The sequence below is a fragment of the Centruroides vittatus genome, unplaced genomic scaffold (genome assembly GCF_030686945.1).
Source record: "Centruroides vittatus isolate TY-2023 unplaced genomic scaffold, ASM3068694v2 contig_1035, whole genome shotgun sequence".
Taxonomy (NCBI): domain Eukaryota; kingdom Metazoa; phylum Arthropoda; class Arachnida; order Scorpiones; family Buthidae; genus Centruroides; species Centruroides vittatus.
In genome coordinates, this window is record NW_027120673.1 from 2,000,612 (window position 1) to 2,026,536 (window position 25,925).

Consider the following 25,925-nt stretch of genomic DNA (forward strand, 5'->3'; position numbering starts at 1 on the left):
ATAGGCTGTTAAACAATATCACAAAATTAAATGAGAAAATATAAAAAATTGCAAATATGATTTAACAAAAATGTTTTTTTTTTTTGAAAGAAAATAATAATTTATTAAGCATTTAATCTTAAATTTATTACTTCATATATTAAAATAATCTCTATTTGCATCTATATATTCTATAATTCAAAAGCTACGTACTTATAAATATATTTTTTCAATTAAAATATTCAATAAAATTGTGAATTCAAAATTTAAGGCTAATTTATTGATTTTTTCCGGCATTACTCTTAAACAACATAACTCAATAATATAAACCAATTATATATAAATATATAAACTAATAATAACATAAGCTCTAACAGAAGTATTTTATACCAGCGATTTCAATCATTTTTATATTTTTTATACCGATTCAAAATAAAAATAAAATATCGAATAGAGAATTAATAGAAAAATATTTTATTAAACATAAATAAAAATTCAAAATTGGTTGTGTTTTATTATAATAAAATTTAAAATATTTTTATATTTTATTATTAAATTTGTCCATCGATAACCCAATCGAATCGTAGTAATTTATTGACTTCCCTTGATAAATCGAATGACCTTTTCTGAGGTGGCTAATGACCAGATTGAGAACTCTTATTTTAGATAATTTACAATTAGACTTTATAATTAAGAATATTAATCAGCTTATGAATTCATTCATTAATTATATACACAATTTATACAAATACACAGTACACAGTTTATCACAATAAGTATATTATAGTGCAGGGGTGGCCAACAAGTCGATCGCGATCGACCGGTCGATCGCCAAGCCAATTTTGGTCGATCGCTAGCGATGTCTTGACTTAATGTATTATATTTGTAACCGAACGCAACTGTATGCATGCAATTATGACTCGACTCATAAGCAGTGAGTGCACTTCGTACTGAAACACAGTGTATAAACATAGTATGTATTTCACACTCCCCCTCCCCACTTAGACTATGCCTATGACAACAAGTCGATCGCGACACATTTTTACGATAAAAAGTAGATCTTATGTGCACAAAAGTTGGCCACCCCTGTTATAGTGGTTATAATACTATATACGATATGCAAAATGACATTAAATTTGTGCGTTATGTTCTCTTAAATGTTCATGAACTAATCTTCTTTAATTCTTTTTTATCTTCTTATAATACTTAAGAGGGTGGTTGACGCTCTGTGTCTCCAAGATTTGGGATTTCGGTCCTTGTCTGTTTTTGCAATGGTGATGATGTATCATTTGCAGAAACGGAATCTTTTCTGTCTGTAAATATATCAAACACGCTAAGAAGAACTGGAATAGCAAAAATACTGTGTAAAGTAGCAAACAGAATAACTAAGAACACTAATTTGAATACAACTGTAAACGAATAAGATGACGTCAATGCTAAAGAAGCTAATCCCAATACCGTTGAAACAGATCCTTGTACGATTGGCATACCAACTGCGAATAATGATTCTTTAATGCGTTCCGAGGATGATGTCTTCTTAGCAGTAATATACGAGTAACAAATGTGAGCAGAATAGTCGACTGAAAATCCCACACACATCACTAGAGCAATGACGGAGATCATATCTAAATTAACATTCCAAAGTGACATGAATCCAATAATTCCAATTTGTATCGAAGCAATAGCAATTGTAATTGAAACTGCGCAACTAAAATCTGGAATAAATAATAAAGTCGTGATAGTTACACACACAGCAGCAATACCGATAGACTGTAGAGCAGTAGTCTTGATAATTGATAAATGTTCGTAGACAGGAAACCATAAGCTATGTATTGTTGCGGGTAATCCAGAATTATCGACATAATTGCGACAATCCAGTAATAGTTGTTTTTGTAATTCTCCATAAGTAACGTTCAGACTCTGAACAAAAAAACGACTGGCAATAATCTCTGTTTCGTTTTCATTAAATAATATATCAGATTTGAACCTGCGAGCCCAAGGAAGTCGTAAGAATATCTTCAAACCGTCAATAAAGTCTTGTTTATGAGATAAATTATATCCATGAAAGAAAAACCACGAATGAGGATGATGTGTATAAAAATCTTTGTAATATTTAAGCCAAGATTCTGTATATCTTGATGAAGATATATGACTGTTGTTTTCAAATTTATAAAGCAAATCATCTATTTTATCCTGTATTCTAGTATCAGAATAGTCTAAAGGAGAAGTTATTGCAATATGTATTCTGTCCGGGTAATGCGTAAAGTATTTGAAGTCATTTTTCATTATTTCTGACTCGTAGGATCCGTAAGGAAATAATTTCCTATAATCTAAACCTACTTTCAGAAGATAAGCGCCCCAAAATGATAATCCAAGATAAACAAACATTGCCATTAAAACTAATAATTTTCCTTTTGTTTTTGATAAGAATTCGCCAATGTAATCACGGAAGAAGATCATTACATTGTTATCTTCAGGTTGAAAATGTTGGATTTCGTTCGTATGCGATAAAAATCGCTCACCTAAAAAAAAATACTTAAACATAATATGGATAATTAAAAATCATCACGTAATTAAATATTATAAAAATATTTATGGCAAGAATCCAAACTGATTTCACTGATATTCCAACTTGGAGCGGCAACTGTATTTACAATATCAGAGAGGTTGAGGCCGAAGTTTTAAACGCGAAAACGTGTACGTCGGACGTTCGGCGCCGCTTTCCTGTAAGCCTAGAAGTTTGACAATGACGTTTAGAAAGTCAGTGGAATCATGCTCGACATTGTCGAACTTCATGCTTACAGGAAAGCGGCGCCGAATGTCCGACGTACACGTTTTCGCGTTTGAAACTTCGGCCTCAACCTCGCTATTAATTTAAATAGGTCATATGCATAAAAACTCTCTGGCACTTTAGAATTTCAATGTACTCCATTGTTTAAAAGTAAATAATTTTGATACTTACCTACATCAGAATTTTTAATTTCGATTTTTCTAAAAGTTAATGGATGTAATTCCTGTTCTTCTCTAAATCCGCTGTAAGCCATACAAGCACCAAAAAATGTTATTTGATAAATGTAAGCTAAAAGTATAGCAATTGAGGCATATAAACAGAAAATTTGAACAATTGGAAAGGATGTCGATAAACCGATGGAAAATGATAAAAAGTTAGTGACAGAAGTAAGTGTTATAGATACTGCAGCTTCTGAATAACTTTCACCCATTCTCGATTCTACGCTGAGTTTTGGATTACTTCTCCTCCATGCTGCTATCAAAACGAAAGAATCATCAACTCCGATACCTAAAACAATATTTTAAAATATTTATATTGCATCAGAATAACATATAACAATGTATTCATACAAAACAATTTTAATATTAGAAAAATAATCTATTTGATAGTTTTTTAAAACGTATTTTTGATTTTCCTTCAAGGAAATTTAACCAATTATTAAAATTATCATCAAAACTATTTAATATTCTAATATTGAAATATAAAAATTATACAGGGTGGGGCATATGTATGTCCTGACAGGAAAATACTGTAATATTTGAACAGTCTGTTAGAAACAAGTTCGGTAGAGGATAGTTAACGCACGTTGTACAGTAAGAAAAACAATAAACATGGCATTTGGTACCCGATTGGTAGCTCTGCGAGCACCGGAAAAGGTTGAAGGCGGTATCGAATGGTCCTCATAGAATCTTGATTTAACACGCTAGACCTTGCAATATGACGGTCAATTAAAGATAAAGTTTGTGTCTTCAATGGAGAACCTGTAGATCTTTCAGGAGCGCATGAGACACAAATGAAAGAAATTTCAGCAGCGATCAGACTCTAGGCTATTGACCAATTTTATGAATGCCTACAGAATTTCATAGTTTAATTGCTACTTAAATAATTGCAGTTAATTTGAACTGAATAGCATTTGTAGTTTTTGAATACATTAATTTAATTTTTTTACCAGGATATCACCTATGAATATACATAAATAATTTGTAATAATAATTAATGTTTTCCTTGTTATTTAAATTAATCAATGAATGAGAATGTATTAATTTCACTTGTTATCTTCCTTTCTATTGCATTGCATTGGCGGCTCATGGGGTCTAATAAGAGGTGCTGTCGCAAAAGGGTGCGGGAAAGCATCCTCTTATAAACGAAATAAAAGCGAATCGTTTTTATTGCGTTTAATGTTTCTATTGGCGCATATTTTATTTAATTTTAAGTTAAAATTAACGTTTTTTTCTTTTTATCAAGACAAAAAACAAACAATTTTATTAATGTTGCGTGCTGCGAGCCATCACTGCTAAGTTGTTGACTAGAAACAATATAATATTTTAGTTAAATGGCATCGTACCAAAGAAGAACAGGGGGATAAAGTAAGAATATAAATAGGAACGAGTTAGATACGTTGAAACAAATGAATGTGAGCATTCCTGTTTGAAAATATGTTATTTTCCTAAATACTAATTAAGATGCATATGAGAAAGTCTATTTTTAGTTAATAAAAACTGTCCATTCATCATAAAATATATTTAATTTACAAATTGTTATTATGTTTACCTATATCATATATAATTATCATAAAAAGCTCCAAAACATATCTTACCTAAGATAAGGAAAGGCACAGAAATATTAATATCTGCATATTCGACTCCACATAACATAAGAAGTCCGAAAGTAGAAGCTATTGATAAACCAGCAGAAATGCTTGCTGCTATTCCTAACCATGGTTTACTTCTAATACAATCCCTCGACATGCAACTAAGTACAGAAAATAGAAGAATAAGAATTACAGAAAGAGGACTAGTAGGCAATATCAAATCGGTATTACGTGCAGTCACATTATCTAAAGAGGAAGATGCAATTCTGGTAACTTCGAATCCCTCAAACTTCATTGTATTTAAAGTATTTAGGAATTCTTCTTCCCATTTTACAGAGATTTTATCTTTAATTCTGTTACTATTATCTAAAAAGTAAAATAAGCGAATGGCTTCAACAAATTTTATGTGACTATTATTATCAATGATAACACCACCCAAACTCACAGGATAAGCAATGAGGCGTGAAGTCTTTGAATCATAATATGTTGGAAATGTAATGAAGTCTTTACCCAGAGATATATTTTTAATTCGCGATTTTAAATCTAATACATCCATTTTAGCACATTCGCCAGAATATTTTGCACATATTTTACTATAATTCATTATCTCTCCATTCGAAGTAATAGAAATGTTACGAATAATTTCATCAATTTTTAATACAGTTTGAAAAGTCTGTTCTTCAAGCATATTCTTTTTATCGTTTGATATAATAATGATAACTCCGAAACGTATCTTATTAATAACTCTTAAGAAATCAAAATTTTCAGATACGTTCATAGGAAACAGCTTGTCTATCGTTTCTTTATCCTTTTTAGCTCTTCCATTGACAGGAGAGAACAAATATTCTAAATCTCGAATGTAAGATAATCTAAAAATTCCCAAAGATAACAGAAGAGTCATGAGAATAGGAATTAATAAAAAATAGAAACGATAACGAGTAATTATTTCTCCAAATCGTCTATATCTTTTACTCAAAGTTTTCTGGACACATTGTACCGTCATCTTCAAATAATTAAGTCTGCAAGAAATAAAAAATGAGTATAAAATTTTCTTAATATTTCAAATGATAAACAAATAAATTGCAATTAAGTAAAATTAATAAAACTACATTTATACTTAAAAATTTTTAATATTGATGACAAAACAGGGATAAGCAATTCATAATTCAAGGATATTTAAAGCACACTTCCTTCTACGTCATTCATTGTCAGAAGTTAACCTTGTAAAAACAAGGGTAAATAATGGATAATGGATTGTTTTGTTTACTTTTATGAATAAATGATTCCTGCTTTTTTGCCTATTGACTCGGATATTAATAGCAATTCTCCTATTAAGGATAAAAATAAATCTCTCATTTACGAAATTAGCTAAAATTTATATTTATATACATACATAGACATACAGTATGTAACTTATAGGCCTATATAAAAGAATTGAAACGTATATTTATTGTTTATTGTAATTTAAATAAGTTACGTGTACTACACGATAAAATCTGTCTAAAACATATTTTCTACAAAACGTAAACTATTTATTTTATTTATTTATTTTTGTTTGTAAATAAAAGTTGCCAAATGATTACGGTGAAATGTTTTAGGATAAAACGGTTCCGGTCTACCTATATTAACTAGATAAAATAAGAAATAATCAGAGCCTTTTGGAAAAGTTATTAGAACTAATTAAAATTCAGTACTAACATTAGGTAGAAGAAAAATTAATTACTGTACTAAAGAGTTAGATATTTTTATAACAATATAAGAACAATTTTTAAATAAATATTGAAAGTTTTATATTATCTAACTTGATTATACAATAGGTAATGAATTAAGCTTGACTAGAAAATGTATGTCCAAGGGAATAAGACAATTAAAAAAGATACTTTTTTTAAATTTTTGGATTCTTTCCACTCCTTAGAGGCGTAGACATTAAGATGGTCTTGAATGTTCATTATGGGTTCGGGCAGGACCACAATGGAAAAGATGGGGTCAACATATCCTAGACGGACTGTTTTACTACATATATTACATATATGTAATATATGTAGTAAAACATGTTATATATGTGTGTGTATATAGGTGTAATATATGTAATATATTACACCTATATACACACACATATAATATAGAGAGAAGTTCTGATTCTGCTTCGTTATATATACAACTTATATATATGCTGTTCGGTTCAGTTCAATTCTATATACAAGGTGAATTGAATTTTTGCATGGAGATAGCTCTTACTTTGGGTATATTAATTAAAATTACATTCATATGTTTATTTGTTTAGAAAATCACTCTGCCATGCATTATACTTGCCAAATTTTATTTTTCATACGAGAATACTCTAACCACGGCCCTCACATGGTAGTGGCTGACCGGACTCTAGTCAGGGGGTCCTTCATCCCCAACATAGAGACAAGACTTAAACTGAAGCATCTTTCCATCACATACATAAATACACAAATTTTACCGGACATGGCAACCTTGAGACCTATCTTCACCGGTTTGGTCACAGAGACACTCCCTTGTGCGGCTGTAACAACACCTCAGTACAAGACGTTTATCATTATATATTTGAATGTGATAACTTCACACATGAACGAGAAACACTTCTAAGGACTGCACTCTTCCAAGGACTCAACTGGTCATGCGAAATGGACAACTTCGTAACGGATCAAAAACTTTTTAAAAGTCTCATGGACTTCCTTGCTTCAACTGGAGTGTTGGAATCTGACTATCGATCATCACGACAGTGAGTGCATTTGTGTAGTGTAAACTTTACTTCAACAATTGATCACAATTGTATATAATGTAAATACTACTCATGTCGTTCCCATAAAGTGTAGTGGGCGTGCGTTTGGTACATTTTCAATGTTACTATTGTATTGTTTGTTATTTTCTCTCTTATTCTCTGTTTTAATTTTTTTATTTTTTTTTTACTTTGGTTTAATAAATTCGACGAAGACGCCCTGTGCCTCCCTTTTCTGTGACGCCCTGTTCCGCTCCTATCCTATTTTCTGTATTTTCGCCTTTGCCTTCACATTCTGCCTTTATTTTTTACTTTTTAAATTTTTTTTATTTTTATTTATTTATTATTATTTTTTTGTCAAGCCAGATAATACCACTGAGTGCACCTGGTCTTCCGCCCCTGTCAGCTATAAGTGTATAAGTCAGGGGGTCCGGGTTCACGGGGGCCCGGTATGAAGATGGACAGCCTAAATAGCCTAGCAATTTTGTGCATTGAAAATGATTTAGCTGAACGATTTGTTCAGCTAGAATGTTGAACAATTTCGTTTCAAAAATTTGTAAATGAAAATAATATTTTTTGTCATTTAGCTGCCTTATCATATCCCAAAGCGGCCGCGGGGCCGAGCGGTTAAGTCCCACGCCTCACACCACTAAGGTCTCAGGTTTGAGTGGGAAGGAGGGGAGGGGGTATCGCCAATGATCCTGGACTGGGGACCCCGCTGTAAAATGTAGGGGCCATGACTCTAACTGTCTAGACTCTAGACTCTGGAACAGCTGTTCCCAACCAGTGGCCCGCAAGAGCTAAAATATGGTCCGCGAAAGATTTAAAACTTTTATTCATTTTAAATTATTATTCCCACATTGATACAAACTGAATTTAATTTTTACTAAAAATGTTATGTTTTCTATTATAATAGTACTGTTAAAGCATGTTACTCGAGTTTAACGATTACTTATGTTAAAAGTTTTGATTAAAGTTTATTTTTAGATTGACACAGTTAATTTTTCTTAAACCTTGTGGTCCCTGCTAACAACAATGAAATCAAAGTGGTCCCTGGTCAAGAAAAGGTTGGGAACCGCTGCTCTAGAAAGATACATAATGCATACTAAATTACAAAAAAATTAAATTACATTTTATTTGCTTTTTAAATATATGAATAAAGCTATTACATACAATTTGTTATACAGCCAATAACTGATATAAAAATACTGCATACGTATATATTTATAAGGTTATGTATAAATATTCCTTATAAATGGAGCTAAGGTTACCAGACTTGCTATGGAAATAACTCGATGTTCAAATGTTTTGAGTTGTCATGTTTCAAATATAGAATGACATCAGTTGGCATTATGATTATATATATTCATATTCTTATTATAGTCATAGGGTCAAGTACTATGTCTATGAGCTATAAACCTATTTTACTATTTTGTTTTACTATCTTACTGTAAACCATATATTACATATTTATTAATAGAAACAGGTTTCCGATTGAAATGATAAAAAATCCATAGTCTTCGAAGATGAAATACTGTATTTACTTTTAACCGTCTAGTTATACTGTACTCGTGTATAACTAAACGGATAACAAATACTTATGTAAAGAAAAGTGGGATAAGACCGCGCCTGAGGCGAGGACACTTGACCCATTTATTCAGAGATTAAAACATTTTTGGTAACATTAATTGTAGTCATGTGATCAGTAGTTGTCGCCAATGAAAAGAGTATGACTTTAGCTTCTGCGACAACCCGAATTCGAAGGAAGACAAGTTAAATATTTTTCATAAAAGAAAAATTTTTTATGCTTTTCGCTGTTATTTTACAATGTTATTTAGTTGAGATATTGAATAGAATATTGAATAGAAAGCAAGCTAACGTATCGGTTAAATATATTATGTACTGTACAGTACGTAGCTATAACGCTCAAACACACGTGCTGTGCATGTGCATGTGCATGTGCACACGAGCGATAGTTTGACGCGAAGACAAACGCTATTTTAACAGTTTTTAATTCATCTTACATATATTGCAATTTGTTAATGAGGGAGTCGATAACAACTGTAATATAAACGGTTGTAAAGAATGGAGCAGTAAGCTACGGGTTTAGAAACGGTTGAAACGAGATATTACCTTACAACGTTTGCAATGATTTATAAAAAATATTTAGATACTTTCATAGTAAGTATTTTAAGTAATAACTTTAATATTTTATTACAAATGAAATTAATTTAAAGAATTGCTCCACTTTGAAATTTTTAAGTTTTGTTTCCATAAAATTTTATTATTCTTTTCAGTTAATGAACTTAAATTTTTAAAGTCAGACAGAATACGTTCAGCAGACTTTAATTAGGTCAATGAATCTTAAGTGTATGCTTTAAATATTCGTGAATTAGTGTGTAATTTTTACTTTCTCGGCTGTTATATATAACAGAGAGAAAGTATGGTGATCGATCAAAAAATGAGCCAACCAAGAATTTTACATTTTCGGACAAAGGACACCTTGAAACGTCGAGAAATGCAAAAAAGTTCGGGGTAATTTCTGTATGTATGGATGTTAATGTGTGTGTGGGTTGTGGCACGATTTTGTTCACCCTGTTTAAAGCTTAATAATTCCTGTGCTTTTTGTCGAAAGTTTCTGAAATTTTGCAGGGAGATTTATGTATTAGGGAGATTGATACTATTAAATTTTGGTGGTTAAAGGTCGAGAAGTGGGGAGATAAGGGGGGTTGTGTGTATCTTCAGTAGGGTCGACTTAATGACGATTTTACTCGTTATTAACATATACAATTTTTTTTTTTATAAAATCCACCCTTACCTTAAGCTTTTATAATAATTAAAAATATAAAATTTTTAAAGGTAAAATATGATAACAGATGAGTTTTAGATGTTGCGGGAAAGTTGAGTAACTAGTTGCTAGTTTATCAAAAATTGTATTACAAATAATCATTGATGAAGAGGAGCACTAAAACGTTTTAAATACATATCGTAGAATAAAGAAAAGTTGTTGCATTAAGTCATGTGTTGATTCATGGTTTTCTTAGAAAAGCAATAAAAAATGAGAAAATGATTATTTGACGAGATACGATGACAACAAATAAGGATGATAGCCAATGAAGGAAAAAATACATTCTTACATCTCCCAGATATACATAGATTACTTTTTCAAGGGAAAATTTAATAACAATTAAATATAGCCTTTTGGAAGAAGGAAGTTGAACACAAAATTTATGTCGTTCAACTAGAGCAATGATTTTCAACTGGCGTGCCACCAGAGGAATGTAGGTGTACCGCGAATATTTTTCAAGGTTATTAAATAAACTATTTTGGAAAGAAGTCCAAAGAACAATAAGTACACGTTAAAATTGAAACCTCTTTAAATTAATCATACGAGTTTTTCATTGTTATAATGAATAAACGTAGCCTATACATAATATAGTAAAAGATACATAGTATACTTCTCATATTCATAATATTCATAAGCGAAATTATATGAGTATAACACCGAGTTATTTCATTTTAAATAAAATGTTCTTTATATCAAAAATGTATCTATAACTGCCCATATTTAGTTCGAATTACCAGTATTTTAACTTAGAAATAGCGGGACATTGGGTAGGTTTTTAAATGCAATTATCATGCCACTTTTAAATGCAAATTAAGACGATGTTAATTATTAATTTAAATAAGTGTTATTGTAACCTAATGCTATTTTATTTTGCTATTTTGTTTATTTAAGAAACAACGATGCTGTTTTATTTAATTCACAAAAAATGAAGACAAAAAGAATTAGGTTAAGTGGCAAGAAATATGGCAATAAATTGCTTAGAAACAACTTTAAATGACGATTTTTTCCGTGGAACTTTGTTCCTCGGAAATTTAATTATTGGTTCAAATGTGCCACGAGATAAAAAAGATTGAAAAACACTAAAGTAGAAAATAAAAAGATTCTCTTAGCCATTTTGCGTCTCAGACAACTGCTCGTATTGCTCTCTCAAGTGATGGCACTGACCGAAATTGTCAGAACGTATCGGTTTGTTATCAATGGCATATGAGATGCAGATTTTAGAAACAAAGAACTAAACACAATGACAGCGAAAGTGGTATAGGACCAGGCACAGGACTTGACCCAATTCAATTCAAATACAGTAATAGTTACCTGAAGAAGAGCTAAAAAAATAGGTTGTAAAGAGATTACGTACTCAGAAATCCTCACCGATGATTGACGGGAAGACAATAAAACAGGGACAAAATCAAGTTACACCTTAGACAGCACAGTAGAACGTGAAATTGTACGCGAATCGAGTTAGGAAGTAAATTGAAGGGACAAATGAAAATCGAATTTTTGGAATACATAGAGATGGATCCAAGTAAGAGAGAACAGACGAATCGCCAACTCGATCACCATATCACAGTAGGACGCAGCAGTGACTTATTAGTTGAACGTAGCAAAAATGTTAGGAGTAAAGGGAAGAGACTAACGATATGGAATATTGTGTCATTTATATCTATAAAATTGAAAAGGGAATGACATGCAGGTCAAACGAGAAAGGAGAGAAAGACTTAAGAGTACTGCTGAATAAGTACTTTATCTCCTTTCTCGTTTGACCGATATGCCGTTCATTCTCAGAGGAAGGTAAAACTAGATATTTCTAATTGGTGAGGCAGATAATTAACATATTAAATGACGGGGTGAACGGAAGAAGAGATGAGCAATCTCGTATCGATATTTAAACTTAGTTAAAAAAAAACAATTTATTAAATCCTTCAAAATAAAGACAAGATAACCAAAAGTATACTTTGTCTTATATTGATCAGCTGTAAAAAATCTGTTGGAATTGTTGTAAGTTATTGAAATGTTAATTAAGCGTTTTTCTTCTGTTCAGTTCTTTTTATCCCTTAATCAGATTAAGGCTAGTTATATTTTTAACCCGTAGGCTTATATTTTCTACATAATTGTATGCTTCAGTTGTCACTAATTGTAAAAAATCAAGTAACTACTCCAAAAAATGTTTGTTTTTTAAGAACTCTAATGCAAGGTTTTTGTCTTTTTGTTTTGTTAAAATCTTGAAGCATTAGTAAAAGAAAGTAAATAATACAAACCTATGTTAACACATATCTTATTTATTCTATAATAAAATCATAAATAACACAAAAATTTACAATAAATCAACTGTTTCGTATTTTATTTTCTTAGCACTAACAGAGATTTTTAAAACTTAATGACTTACAAACAAATAATTTAGGAAGATATTGTCTGGTTGCTTAGAATAAATCTTAGGAGCGCGTGAATAATGTTTTATTTAATGTTTCGCTTACGGCCGGTTCATACTTCGTGAAAATGCAAAAGAACAGAGAATGTCTCTTCGCTTTTCCATTCTTCTGCAGAAATATTTACTTACAGAAGGATTTATATCAAAAATAATTCTTTTATCGTAAACATTTATAGTTCAAACTCGCATACACGCTTTCAAGGCTTTATTTTAGAATCGTAAAATTCTTAGTTAACTTCATATAATCTAGATTTCTAATTCTAAAAGAAGAGAGAATATAGAATATAAGACAAACAAAGATGAAAGATGATAATCCTGAAGTGCATAAGTTTGGATATTAAAGATAATTAAATGTGTTATTTTCTATTTCATTTGATGAACAGCGTGAGAGTTATTTTATTATAAATCTCTTCAAAGTATTTAATATTATTTATATAAGAACTATTTTGAAAATTATCAGATATTTTCTAATATTTATAAAACAATGAATAAACTAGACTATTAATTTTATTTCGAAACATTTCTTACAACTGATGATATCATCTTTAATTACGCTAAGTTTATATAATTGTCGATTACATTCTATCGTTAAGCTAGTTATAATGCACTGTTTTATTTTTTCTGTATATAGGTTAGTTTGGTTTTATAGAAGACAACGGAACACGACGGCGATCTGCAGTGAGGAGTATCTTCCGGGGGAAACTGGCCCCTGTTTAGAAGAAAATCCATAAAACTCCAACTCGAATTCGGGACCAATTACCAGTGTTCAGTGGTTTTTACTACTAGACAATGGTGATTAACATATCAAATAATTACGATAGAATATAAAAGAGAGCAATTAAAATTTCCTATGAACTTAGCTTCTTATATAAAGTACCGAATACAGAAATTAATGTTTTTATGAATTTTTATTTACTAAATATTTACGATGAAAGTTATACAGAAAAAATTTTCGGTTAGATTCACCTTAGGTAGACAAAATGGCGGCTCGTCTCTGATTCCAGCAAAAAACAGAAGAAAGGAAACAGTGGGGACGCACGATCTAACCTAATCTAACCTATTCTAATAATTTGGTTGGTAATAATTGTGGTAATTTATTAAAATAGGTTAGGCTAGATTAGAACGTGCGTCCCCACTGTTTCCTTTCTTCTGTTTGCTGGAATCAAAGACGAGCCGCCATTTTGTCTACCTAAAGTAAATCTAACCGAATTTTCTACGTTAAAGTATAATTGTTTAAAATTTGGATGATATGAAATCGAGAAAATAACTGTAGACGATAATAAAAAAAGAGGAGTATCGTAGATTTGCGGCATCCAAGTCTATTATTATATATCAAACTATCCGTGTTTATTTTTAAGTTTTGATGAAAAATTTATCAGTATTTTCTAAAAATATTATATCTATAAATAAATGTATATTGTAATCTTAAAACAGCAATCGAATCAATTATCTTCGTTAATATATTGTAAGTAGCCTACTCTAATATATATTGGAGTAACATGGATACCACCAATGTAGTCCTTATTTTAAGTATTAATTGATGAATGGAACCAATATTTCTTTAATGTTATTTATTAAATCGACAATAATTTAAATAAACTTAAATATATATTTAAATACATAATATGTATTTAATAAATCTTAATTAATTCACGTGGGCATTCTTAAGTGAAAATCTGTTTAAATACAAATAAATAAACGTCTAGATTCTAATAATTTTTAATAAATATCGATTACTATAACTGAGTATGAACTTTTTAACGTATTATACGGTATATGTATTGAAGATTTTTTTAAATTCATTCAACCTTGCGGGTATGAACAGCATCCGTTTTCATGGCTATCATCGGCCAAGCCACATTACGATATGGTGAGAAACTGGCATAAAATACACGGTTTGAACAGTTTTGATTTCCTTATATAAAAAAATAAAAATAAATTTATTCAAGGTTACAAAATCTTGTTCTATTCCATAATAAATATTTTAAAATTTAAATTATAATTTATTATTAACAAATTATAATTATGTTAAATACTACGTTAAATAATTTCTGAGCTTATGCGCTTATTAAAGGCTGAAATTTCATAGTTCAGTTTTGTTAATTACATGTGAAAATAAAGATTTCTTTAGGCGTATATGCCTAACTTGTCAATTTGCCGCAAATTTAAATGTAATACTCAATCAGTAAGCACACGCTGAATGGTGTCAGGCGTAATGACCATACAACCAACCATAATGTGCTGCCAAAAACATTCGACCACCAATGGCCGAGTGGATAAAGCCACTAAACACAGCTGATCCCGAGTTCTCAGCTGATCAACGGGCTGCTGCATTGAGTGTTTCGCGTTTTCTTCGTATGTCTAACACCTAGACGCCAGTTTTCTATAGAAAGTTCTCTAGGGAGGTGCATTTCAGTCTAGTTGCGTTGTCTTAGACCAAGGTTGGCGAACCTATAGCACGCATGACTAAATGACACGTAAGGAGAAATCATATAGCACGTAACGTATCATACGATTTCGATTTATCATCTGTCTTTTTCATTCTTTCGGATTATCACTTCATCATCCTTTTTCAATCAGTTCTTTTACATTTATTCTAATTAAAGCATATTTGTTTGATTTCTTTAAATACCTTTATTCGAAATATAAAACTTTGGCATTCATAAACATGTTTAAAGCTAAGTATGCTTACTATATGGCACACAGGCTTAAAAAGGTTCTCCATTCCTGTCTTAGACACTACAACTACTACAACGTAGAAAATGACCAACACTCATAATTTTCTCTGCTTATTCCATTATTCGTGGGAATCTGCATTCGAAAGAGGCTCAGCTCCATCATTTATCATATGTGATGGGATCAGAATATAATTTTCTAATCTTCGCTCATTTTGATTGCAATTAGATTGATCCCATTGAGGATTAGATCCGCTCATAATGAATATAGTTGTCTCAATTCAGATAGCCTTTCTGAAGTAATACATTGCGTTAATAAATCAAGCAATCAGTTTTGAAATATTGAATTGTGAAAAATCAACAACATTCATTTTCGTCAATGTATCCTATTTTGAGATTTTGGCACGTCCATACTTGTTAAATTTCCATTTCTCGAGGAGATTTTGTAGCGGTTTTCAAAAATTATGGCTACTGTATACAATATTAAGATACAGTGTTATGATTTTGCATGATAATTAAGGAAAGGAATCTTCAACGTGATAATTCACCAGTTAGATATTTTGGTAGCTATAGACTATACACATATAAACTTTTCAGAATACTTAAAACTTCCTTAATAAAATTAAATTTAATTACGAAAATAATATTCAAAATAGAAATTCAAGTATATAAATTTTATATTCAACTGAGACAGAAAATATTTGTTAAGCCATAAGTAAAATACTAAATATCCTTAAGATAAAATTAAAATTCTAACAAGTAGACCTAACACTGTAATTAAACCTGTCACTTCATATGATATCTTGAAATTTATACTGGAAATAGTTCATTTCAAGTACATAATATGCACGTTTAATTAATATAACATTGTAAAATGTAAGACAGTGGTTCCCAAAGTGGTCGCTACCGTCCACCAGAGGGCAATAAATAAATTTAGGGGCGATAAGAAGCACGGAGGTGCAGGAGGCATGACTATATTTTAAATTTATTTGTATTCAGCACTAACCATAAGTAAAATATAAGTAACAAAATGTATTTTATAAACAATAATATATACCGCTTCATTAACTACTTTTTATTATAAGCATCATTAAAAGCCTTATTAACTTAGAAATATTGAATCGTTAATACGACTTAAAATTTAAATATTTCCAGCAATAATTATAAAAATTTGATTGTTTTTATAATATTTCTTTTTCTAATTATTTGGTTATATGACAGTAGAACTTGAGGAAAAAATCATTATATTTCGCAAGATAACATTTATGCAATGTGAATTTTCTAAAAACAACATTCGTTGGATGAATGAGAAAATTGTTTGAGTTCTTTTTTATAAAAGAATAAATTTTTTAATTAGAAATATACCATAAAACATTTAATTTTTCTAATTAAAAAAGAAGCAGGAAACGTCGCTATTAAAACGCTGTCATAAATTTAAATAAATAATGTTCTTTATAATAATTTTACATCAACAAAAATAAATTTTAATTTATTTTCCTTAATAATTCTGTTTTATTTTATTAAGAAAATTAAAATATTTTATTACAAAATTTTTATCTTTTATACTAAATTTCTTATTAATAAAAATTTTTAATTTAAACATTAAATGTTAAAAATTTAATTAAATATTTAAATTCTTTACTAAATTTTAAATTAAATTTAATTGTTTCAAAATTCAAATAATTTTAATATATATTAAAACTATAATTTTATCTATTTAAAAATTATAGATTACAGAATATATAATAGTAAAACAATAATAAAAATATTATATTTGTAAAGACAGTAACTAAAATAATATAAAACTTTTATAAAATGGAACTTCAATTATAATGCAATACATGAGCTTGTCGGTTTTTGAAATTTCATCAGCATCAGGTCTACTATGTGTTATAGTTACCCTCACTTCGTCTATATAAGCAAGTTATTCTCATTTTTGAGTTCTTATATTGGTGAATGTGAGATCCGAGCTCACGGAAACTGTAACAAAATTCCTCAAGAGTTATTTCAGAGAATTTCATTTTTAATGTATTATCCGTTGACGAGTTGTTCCTGTATCGAAACTGGTTTATAAACTGCGCCGAATTGATTTCGTATTCAGTCATAATTTTCTATATTTAAGGAAGGAAGGTAACTTTCAATCTTTTTTTCTTTCAATAGTGTTACATGTTCTGTTATAACGGAAATAATTTCCCCAGCACTTTTATTATGAAGTTTATATTTTTTCTGATATGCGATTTTTCAAAGCGATACTTTTTCTGAAATGCAGACGTTTGTCAGTGGATGTCAAAATATTTTCACGTTTTCCTTGAATATTTGTATTAAGCCATTCAAGTAATTAAAAATATCTGCTAAGTATGCCATTTTAACAAATTAAATATCATTTTTAAGATATTCAAATTTTTAAAAAAGCATCTTGAATGATTTTGACTTGATGTAAGTTAACATTTGTACAACCTTGGTCTATGAATGTCTATAAAACTGAATATTATATTTTTTTGTAATAATTATTAACAAAAGTAATTAGATATTTTATGGTTAATATTTTTCTTATTATTTTGGTTATAGGCCTATAACACTATAATATATTTCACACATCTAATACTTAGTAAAGCACATTTTATATAAAAAGAATAAAATAATATATTGTATATTTGGAATTTTTATAGATTATCGTGATTCTTTCACAGATTCACAATAAAAACATACCAGTTTTTATTGTGAATCTGTTTCGACAGCATATTTCTCGATATATTAGCATTAATTTTCATTTTTTATAGTGTCGTTAAAATGATACTTTCATAATATATTTGAATTTTTAGTTAAATGTATTTTGCACTTTTATATACTATTTCTGTAATTTTCGTTACAATAACACAAAGAAAACTATTGAAATTCATTTAAAATGAATTAGTCTATTAAAAGACCCTTTATTATCATATTGTTGTTGTTGATACAATTCTATTCCTTATTCTAACATCATGCTACTCGAAAAGTTTTATCTCATAGAGTTTCAATTTAAAAATTTAAATATTCACTTTATTTTATATTATTTTAGGATAAAATTATAGATAATTTTTGAGTTAGTTAAGTAAGTTTCCATACTTAACTCCAATTATTTGAATTTGAAAATAATAGAACTCTAATCTTTTACGATCATAAAAATGTTCATAAATCAGAATATTTTATGAATGGATTTTGCAAAGAATTCTCTGAAGTAATTTTCTATTGCAATATAATAACAACAATCACAGTAAATTTCCTGAAAACGTGATTTAAAGATAAAATAAATGACTTTTTCCACAAAATAAGATTTTATCTATCAATCAATCAGTGCATTGTCTATTTAATTCAAGGACTAATAATATCTAAAATAAGTATTTTACTTCTTTGAAAAAGCAGAAAATTTTCAATTTATTTAATTCATAATTTGTTCTGTTTTATATATTTTTTCACCAGAAGTTAAGCTATTTTAGTACATTAATAAATGAGCTTGTAAATATACCTTAAGAAGATTTATTTCCAAATATTCCAAGATCTTTTAGTTAAAGGTGATTTAATTTCAAAAATAATCTATAAAATAAATGTAACTAGTATGTATTTTAGTTGATATTTATTCAAAATGCGTTTGGTTCTAGTTAATATATTAATTTAAGATTTATTTCTTCTAATCATAAAAGCTGAACCCCTTCTTGACAAGTTACAATATAGGGTCACACATTACGAGATTACGACTTAGGACTTTATGTTCCTAAATTTATTTTTATCAGGCGGAAAGTCATTTTCGTTTTCGTTAATTCGTATACTTACGCGATGTAATAGCTGTAGTTGTATTTATTTGGCACGTTTACAATATTTACGTATTGTAAGTTATCAGTAAGACTATGCTGTAAAATTTTAAAATTTTATTAGAACGAGCAATTATTTATTGTGACATCGTCACAATGCCGGGCTGCAATTTTTAATCATATTTTTAATTTATTTAATTTAAAATATATGCTCTCCGCCTCAAATTAGTAGTGGCTTGCCCCTGCACATGATACTTTTCCGTTAGCAATGGAATCGTGCCGGTCATCTATCTAACCCATTTCAGCGGAAAGTTTTTGAATTCAAATAACGTAACTCCCGGTTTTCATCGGAAGTTCGTCTATAGTTAATTGGGGCTTCCTACCCTAAGGTTTTCATATCTGGTCTAGTATTTCATCTAACTCCGTTCTCGAGATTAAGGAAAGACAGACAAACAGACGAATGAGAATCTATATGTTTGCAATTTTTCCAAATTGCAGCAACAAAAAACACAGGGACTATCAACTGACAAAACTTCATCTAATATATTAGAATATGTATCTGTAAGTGTACGTTTAACAAAAAATTATTTTCAAAAAAAGGCAATTGTTTTCGGTTAATATTTTTTCACTAAATTAACAAACTGACCGAAATATTAATAAATTGTACGATTCAAACATTCCTAATAAAGGCATCACATGATTGAATTGAATTAGTTCAAGCTAGAAACTCTGTATATTATTTGAGTCTCGATTACTAAAAAGGACTTTTTTAAATCCCAATGGATCTTACTTAGTTCTCTAGATAAGACGTGCTTTTGAGGACCACGAATCAATTTTTAGGTGCATTAAACACATGCACATTTAGAACAGGAATATTAATAATAAACAACGAAGTGCCTCGTCTTACATGAGGCTCCAAAGAAACGAGGTCCCCGAACATGACCGGGAGTGATCATGCGTTAATGGGGTCTCTTCTCTCTAGATATTTCGATACTTGAAATATTAAGAACTTTCCTAATTTATAATCAAGTACAATTCAATTGTAATAAAAAAATAAATATTAAAATTCTAAGAAATATTTGCAACTACTGAATGCTGAATAAATTACAATTATTTAACAAGTATTTTCAATTTATTTTCTTTTTAAATGGAAATAAATGTAATTAACGAGAGCTTTACTTTTAAAACTTTTTATTTTATATTAAACTCTTCATTTTTTATTTTAATTACTTTTGAAATAAAAAAAGAAGAAAAAATACAAAAAGTTGTTAATTTTATTTATAGGATTAGTAGAATTAGAATTATATTTTATATAATTTCAAATTTAAAAAACATGTCTCAGGATTAATTTATTACATGTCTAATTATACGGATTTTCTGCATTATCAATTGTTAAAATTCAATTTATTTAAAACAAACTTGGATATTTAGGCCTAATTGAAGTCACATTAATAAAATTTTACTTTTAATCATATTTAAGAATTTAATATTTTTTTTCAAATTAATATTTGACAAATTAAAATATTTGATCTTAAATTCAGTACATTTTCTTCCTAATTTACATTAATTAAATATTACATTACAGCAAACGCATAAAATTCCAAAAATATATATTACAAATAAAGTTCTTGTGTGCGTTGAAAGAAGTAAAATTTTATAAGCGCAAAAATCAAAGACAAGAAAAACAAATATACTGTATATACAGTATGTATATATATATATATATATATATATAAACTTGTTTTCTTCTTTGTATACTAAAGCCTTGTCTTGTATTGTTTATAAAGTCTTGTCGTGTTGGGTTGCAACTTGAAAAATTTGTAGACCTATAAATTCCCGCTGTCGTCCGTCTGTCTGTCTTTCCCTAATTTCGATAACGGAGTCAGATAAATGAAAGACGAGAGCAGATATAGAAACTTTAAGGCAGGAAGTACTGATTAACTATAGACAAGCTTCCAATGCAAACCAGAAGTCATGTTATTTCAATTAACTTTTCCCTAAAAGGAGTTAGATTGATGACTGGCACGAGTCCGTTGCTGACGAAAAGTATGATGTACAGGGGCAAGACACTACTAATTTGAGATGAAGAGGATATATTTTAAATTAAATAAATTTTAAAAAATATGATTAAAAATTGCCACACGCCATTGTGACGATGTCACAATAAATAATTTATCGTCTTGTTTACAGTATAAAGTTCTTGTCTTGTTTATTAAAGCCTCGTCTTGTATATAAAGGCTTTAGTATATACACGTAAAGTCCACACATAAGTGTACAGACACGTTTCTCTAATACGTTGGGTTAGATTTAAAACCATCGCCTTAAAGCGAAACAAAGATTTTTTCCCTCCATTTGCCAGTGCATATAAAAGCCTAAAAACATATTTACACGTGTAATATCATTATTAAGTGTCCCAATAGCTCTTAGGCCTAAGAAAACGATACAAAAGTAAAAATACTAAATAAAATATACTGAAAATTCCTTAAGAGAAAGGTAGGCTCGAAAAATAATAAAAATAAATACAATTGAAAAGCGTTGTATTATCGAAAACGCTATAAAACGAGGTACGTCTACATAAAGTATATATAAAAGCTTCGTTCAAAAATAATGTTTTAAAGTAAATAACATAACAATAAACTTCCTCTTATTCAGTAATATAATTTATGTAAGACATCAGACCTAAATCAAGATTATTTTTGAACACATCGAATAATATTTAGTCATTATTTATCCTAAATTTATTATTATTAGAATTTGATTTTAAAAATTACGTAACAATTTACACAATTTTAAATGCAAATTACACACTTTTCAAAATATAATCTTCAATACGGAGAATTTTATCTTATTAGAAATCATCGAATATAGGAGGAAACCAAAGCCTAATAAACACTTGTCACGTTGCAAAATATTATACGCAGGTGATGAATAATGTAAATTAAGCAAAGATTTTTGATAGTAATTAAATTTATAAATTATTTTAAAGTTTTAAATCTTTGTACACATTTAATATATTTAAATTGCCTTCGTGATAAAAATAAATTTATAATACTCTCTTAACGTGTATTAGTATTAAATATTCTCAGTTTTATATTAACTGATCTTCATAAAAATTTAATTATTTACTTTTTAAAATTTACTCTTATCTAGTTGAATAATTAAATATTTTTCATTAATAAATAATTTTTGTTTTAAAAATAAATAGCATTTACTCTGTGCTAATATTAAATGTTACTTATTAAGGTATTTTATATATTTGATATTTTTCTTAATTAATTTCTCTCAAACATTCTACATTAGTTCTATATTACGCTATTATTATTTGACTATTATTGATAAAAGTAAGAAATGAGGTTGATTGCGTCGAGTGGACGTGTGTCTATGTGTGCATTGCCTATTCATTAGTCAGTATATATATAATATTATTAATTATTATAGGCTACATAATATATATATTCCTTATATGTACATTTAATGCACCAGATAGATAATATAGTTTATTTGTTTTGTCTATATTATACATCAGCCTATACTGTATATATGTATGCTTAAAATACTTTCAGATACAATTTTTATCAAAATTGAACTGAAAGTATTTCAAGTTATTTATTTATTTACTTGTGACATTTTTAAATTATTTCAAGAATAATTCATGTGATATGTTAAATAGACTGTATGAATATTATTTTATCAGATTAAAGAACCTTTAGCAATATAACATTTATTTAACATATTACAACAATTATGATATTATGTGATAAACATTTTATTTCATATTAATATTCTTGTTTTAAAACCAATTAAACTTGTTTAAAACAATAAAAAATACTTACGGAAAAGGCACAAATATATTTTCTTGTTGTCCCACTCAGTTATCTTCGAATGCTTAAAACATACAAACGAGCTCGATCAGCTACTTCCGGTTGTTTCTTCAGAAAATTTTCTGTTATTATTTATAAAATACACATTAATATCTTCTAATTATTTTCATAAACGCCTTGTTATAACTTACATATAGTACTTTTCTCTACTTTCATTAAAGACTATTCTATAAACAACAAAAATATTTATCTCTATCAATATTGTTTCTTGAAATTTTATTTTAGATATATAAATAGTATGTAATTTTACAAGATATTCTCTACGACTGTGTATTTTGCTTATACAATACTATCGATATAATTTTCTGCAAACATATTATGTAATTTCTTCCGCTTGTCACATGTCCCAATAACTTTTTGTGTCTTCTTTGTTATCAATAGAAAGACATAAAACTATACAAAACTAATATTCCCGTTTATAAGTGAATAATATCGAATACTTAACTTAATTTTATTGAAATAAAACGAAGAGAATATTGTTTAGAAGTTACAATTATTTGAGCAATAATAGCTATAACCTATATAGCAGGGGTGGCCAAACCTTATCACAAAGTATCGCCTATTAGAAATACGTCAGCAGAATCAGCTATTGTACTGTACATAGCCAAAATGCTATAGTAAATATCTGTTTATATGAACGCGTAGGATATACTGTAACATTTTTAGTTTTCATTTAACTGTTTCTAGATTAATTTGCGCATAAAACACGTGTATATCATACTACATAATAATCAGAAATCAGAAAAATATTACATATGTGTAAGTAGATTTATCAAGTTAATAAGAAAAAAATATATTAGTAGTATACGCAATTTCCTACCTATATATTGTATATTAAATACGTAATTATTTAAAATAAAGAATTAATATTTAAACAAGATGTTTACATAATTATAATGTAACTATCAATTTGTACAATTTATAAATATTTTTATTTAAATATTTAAAAATGTAAACAATAAGATAAATCATGCAATAATCGATGTATATTATCCAAATTCAAAAATTAATTACATATATTTAATATATTTTTAATTGATAAATGAAAAATAAAGTCTTAAAAATAGTCTTAAAATGTATAAAATATTTTATAAGAGGAAAATATTTAAAGCGTGTATCCTGTTCTCTTACCTTTAGATGATTGTTTCTATTTGCTGTCAGAGTATTAACTGGCTTACCTTGAAAAATAAAAATTTTAATTGCTTATTTATTTATTTATTATTTTCCTAAAAGATTTTTGCGATAGTTTAGATCAAAATTCTATATCAAAATCCTAAATTAAATTAAATATATATATATAGACAAGTTTACTTTAGATGATATTTTTCCTCATAATAATTTAAGGTACCTTGTCATGTATTTTTCGAGTAATAAATAAACTTACGAAACAAATTTCTGTTGTCATCTACTTCTAATGATTTCCTGAGATTAATTATTTTTAATTATACATTTATGACTTATAACAGATTTTCTAATGTTTTAAATGCAGAATATTTAGCATAATGTTATTAAAAAATCAGAAACAAATGCGTAAAGTATGATAATTTGAAATGAAATTTTTTTATTTTGCATTTTTGAAAAAACAAAAAAATTATTTTGAATGTGTTTCTGTACATAAATATCATTTGAAGAATATTAATTAAATTCTAAATATTTCGAGTAATTATAGTTTAAAAAAAACCAACACGAGGATGGCGATAAGCCAAATATGCTATGTAAGTAGCGTATTTGTAAAACCATAATTCTGAAAGAGATTAATAAGATTTTATATGATATTTTTTTATTTTTAAAAATTTCCTGTAAATGTTTGTAATGACTACTATGAATATTGTCAATATAATAATAATCGTAATCGTTAACTGATCGAAAAACAAGCTATAAAATAGGTTCTTTGAATATTTATTTTCAGATTTTACAATCTCAAATGATCAAAATATATTTCAAAATTTAAAAAAATATTATGTATTTAAAATAAATTAATACATTCATCATCAAATTATTTAATTTCAAGACATTTGCTGACATAATTGACGTTTTACTCAAGGGTAGTGAGTATGAGGTAGAGGTCATGTGCCCTCAAGAGATAAATGAGAAAGGACACTGTGAATTCTCCGAATCCATCGTAAATAATTTAAGAAATTATTAATGAAAATTATTATCTTATATTATGCTTATATTAATATTTTTATTTATTTTTAGTAGATTATATTATACAATTATATGTGTATATATCAGAGTCGGCTCAGACATCGGTGTTTCGGACAAATTTGGGCGCTCAGAGGGGTCTTTGTCAGTACATAACTATATGTATTTTATGTCTGTAAATTATGTTTAATAAAATTATAAAATTAGCAAAATTATTCACATCTTTATTGGATAAAACTTTATATTAAAAATATTTAAAATTAATCTTTTAAGGATTGAATATTATTTTAGCGAAAGGCATAAATTAAGTTCAGAGAAGGAAAATATATTTGATTTTGGTATTATAAACATTGTTACTGTTACATTTGCTGAAATATGTAGTCTATATTTCAGTGGATATTAGCCATCTATTGTTCCTGATAATAATGTAAAGTAAAAACATAAAGAATATAAGCAAATAAAACACTTAAAATATAAAGAATTATTATATATATAAAAATAATTATAGAAAACAAATTTTTTTAACGTAATTGTCTTACTCCGTATGTATTGTTATTTATGATATTTTCAATGAAAAGAGGGCTCTCCTAATTGAAACTAATAAGTTATAAAACATATATATAAAAATAATAATAAATAATTTATTTTCTGAAGCATTCGCGAAATTGTTGTAAAATATTAAAAAGTTAAAAAATATATTTTAATATTAAAATATTAAAAAATTCTTTCTAAAAAAATCGAACCCGGATCTTCCTCCTCAAAAGCTTGAATTATATTATTATTATATACATTTCATTTACTTTAAATTAATAATGTGATTTATATCAAATATAAGAC

The 25,925-nt window shown here is 28.1% G+C and overlaps 1 protein-coding gene across 2 annotated transcripts in view; it reads right to left on the bottom strand.

The window, feature by feature from the left end:
• Positions 1-421: 421 nt before the first annotated feature.
• LOC136969432 (patched domain-containing protein 3-like) overlaps positions 422-25,925 on the bottom strand; it is a 330,862-nt gene continuing 305,358 nt past the window's right edge. Inside the window, exons 1-4 of one of the 2 annotated variants that reach the window (XM_067263588.1) lie at positions 24,075-24,168; positions 4,587-5,599; positions 2,942-3,277; positions 422-2,501 (exon numbers count right to left, since the gene is read on the bottom strand). In XM_067263588.1, the coding sequence (XP_067119689.1) occupies positions 1,186-2,501; positions 2,942-3,277; positions 4,587-5,583 (2,649 nt within the window). In that variant the 5' untranslated portion in view covers positions 5,584-5,599; positions 24,075-24,168 and the 3' untranslated portion in view covers positions 422-1,185. Of the gene's footprint in view, positions 2,502-2,941; positions 3,278-4,586; positions 5,600-24,074; positions 24,169-25,925 lie in introns of those variants that run through there. The other variant, XM_067263597.1, reaches the window with a different exon arrangement.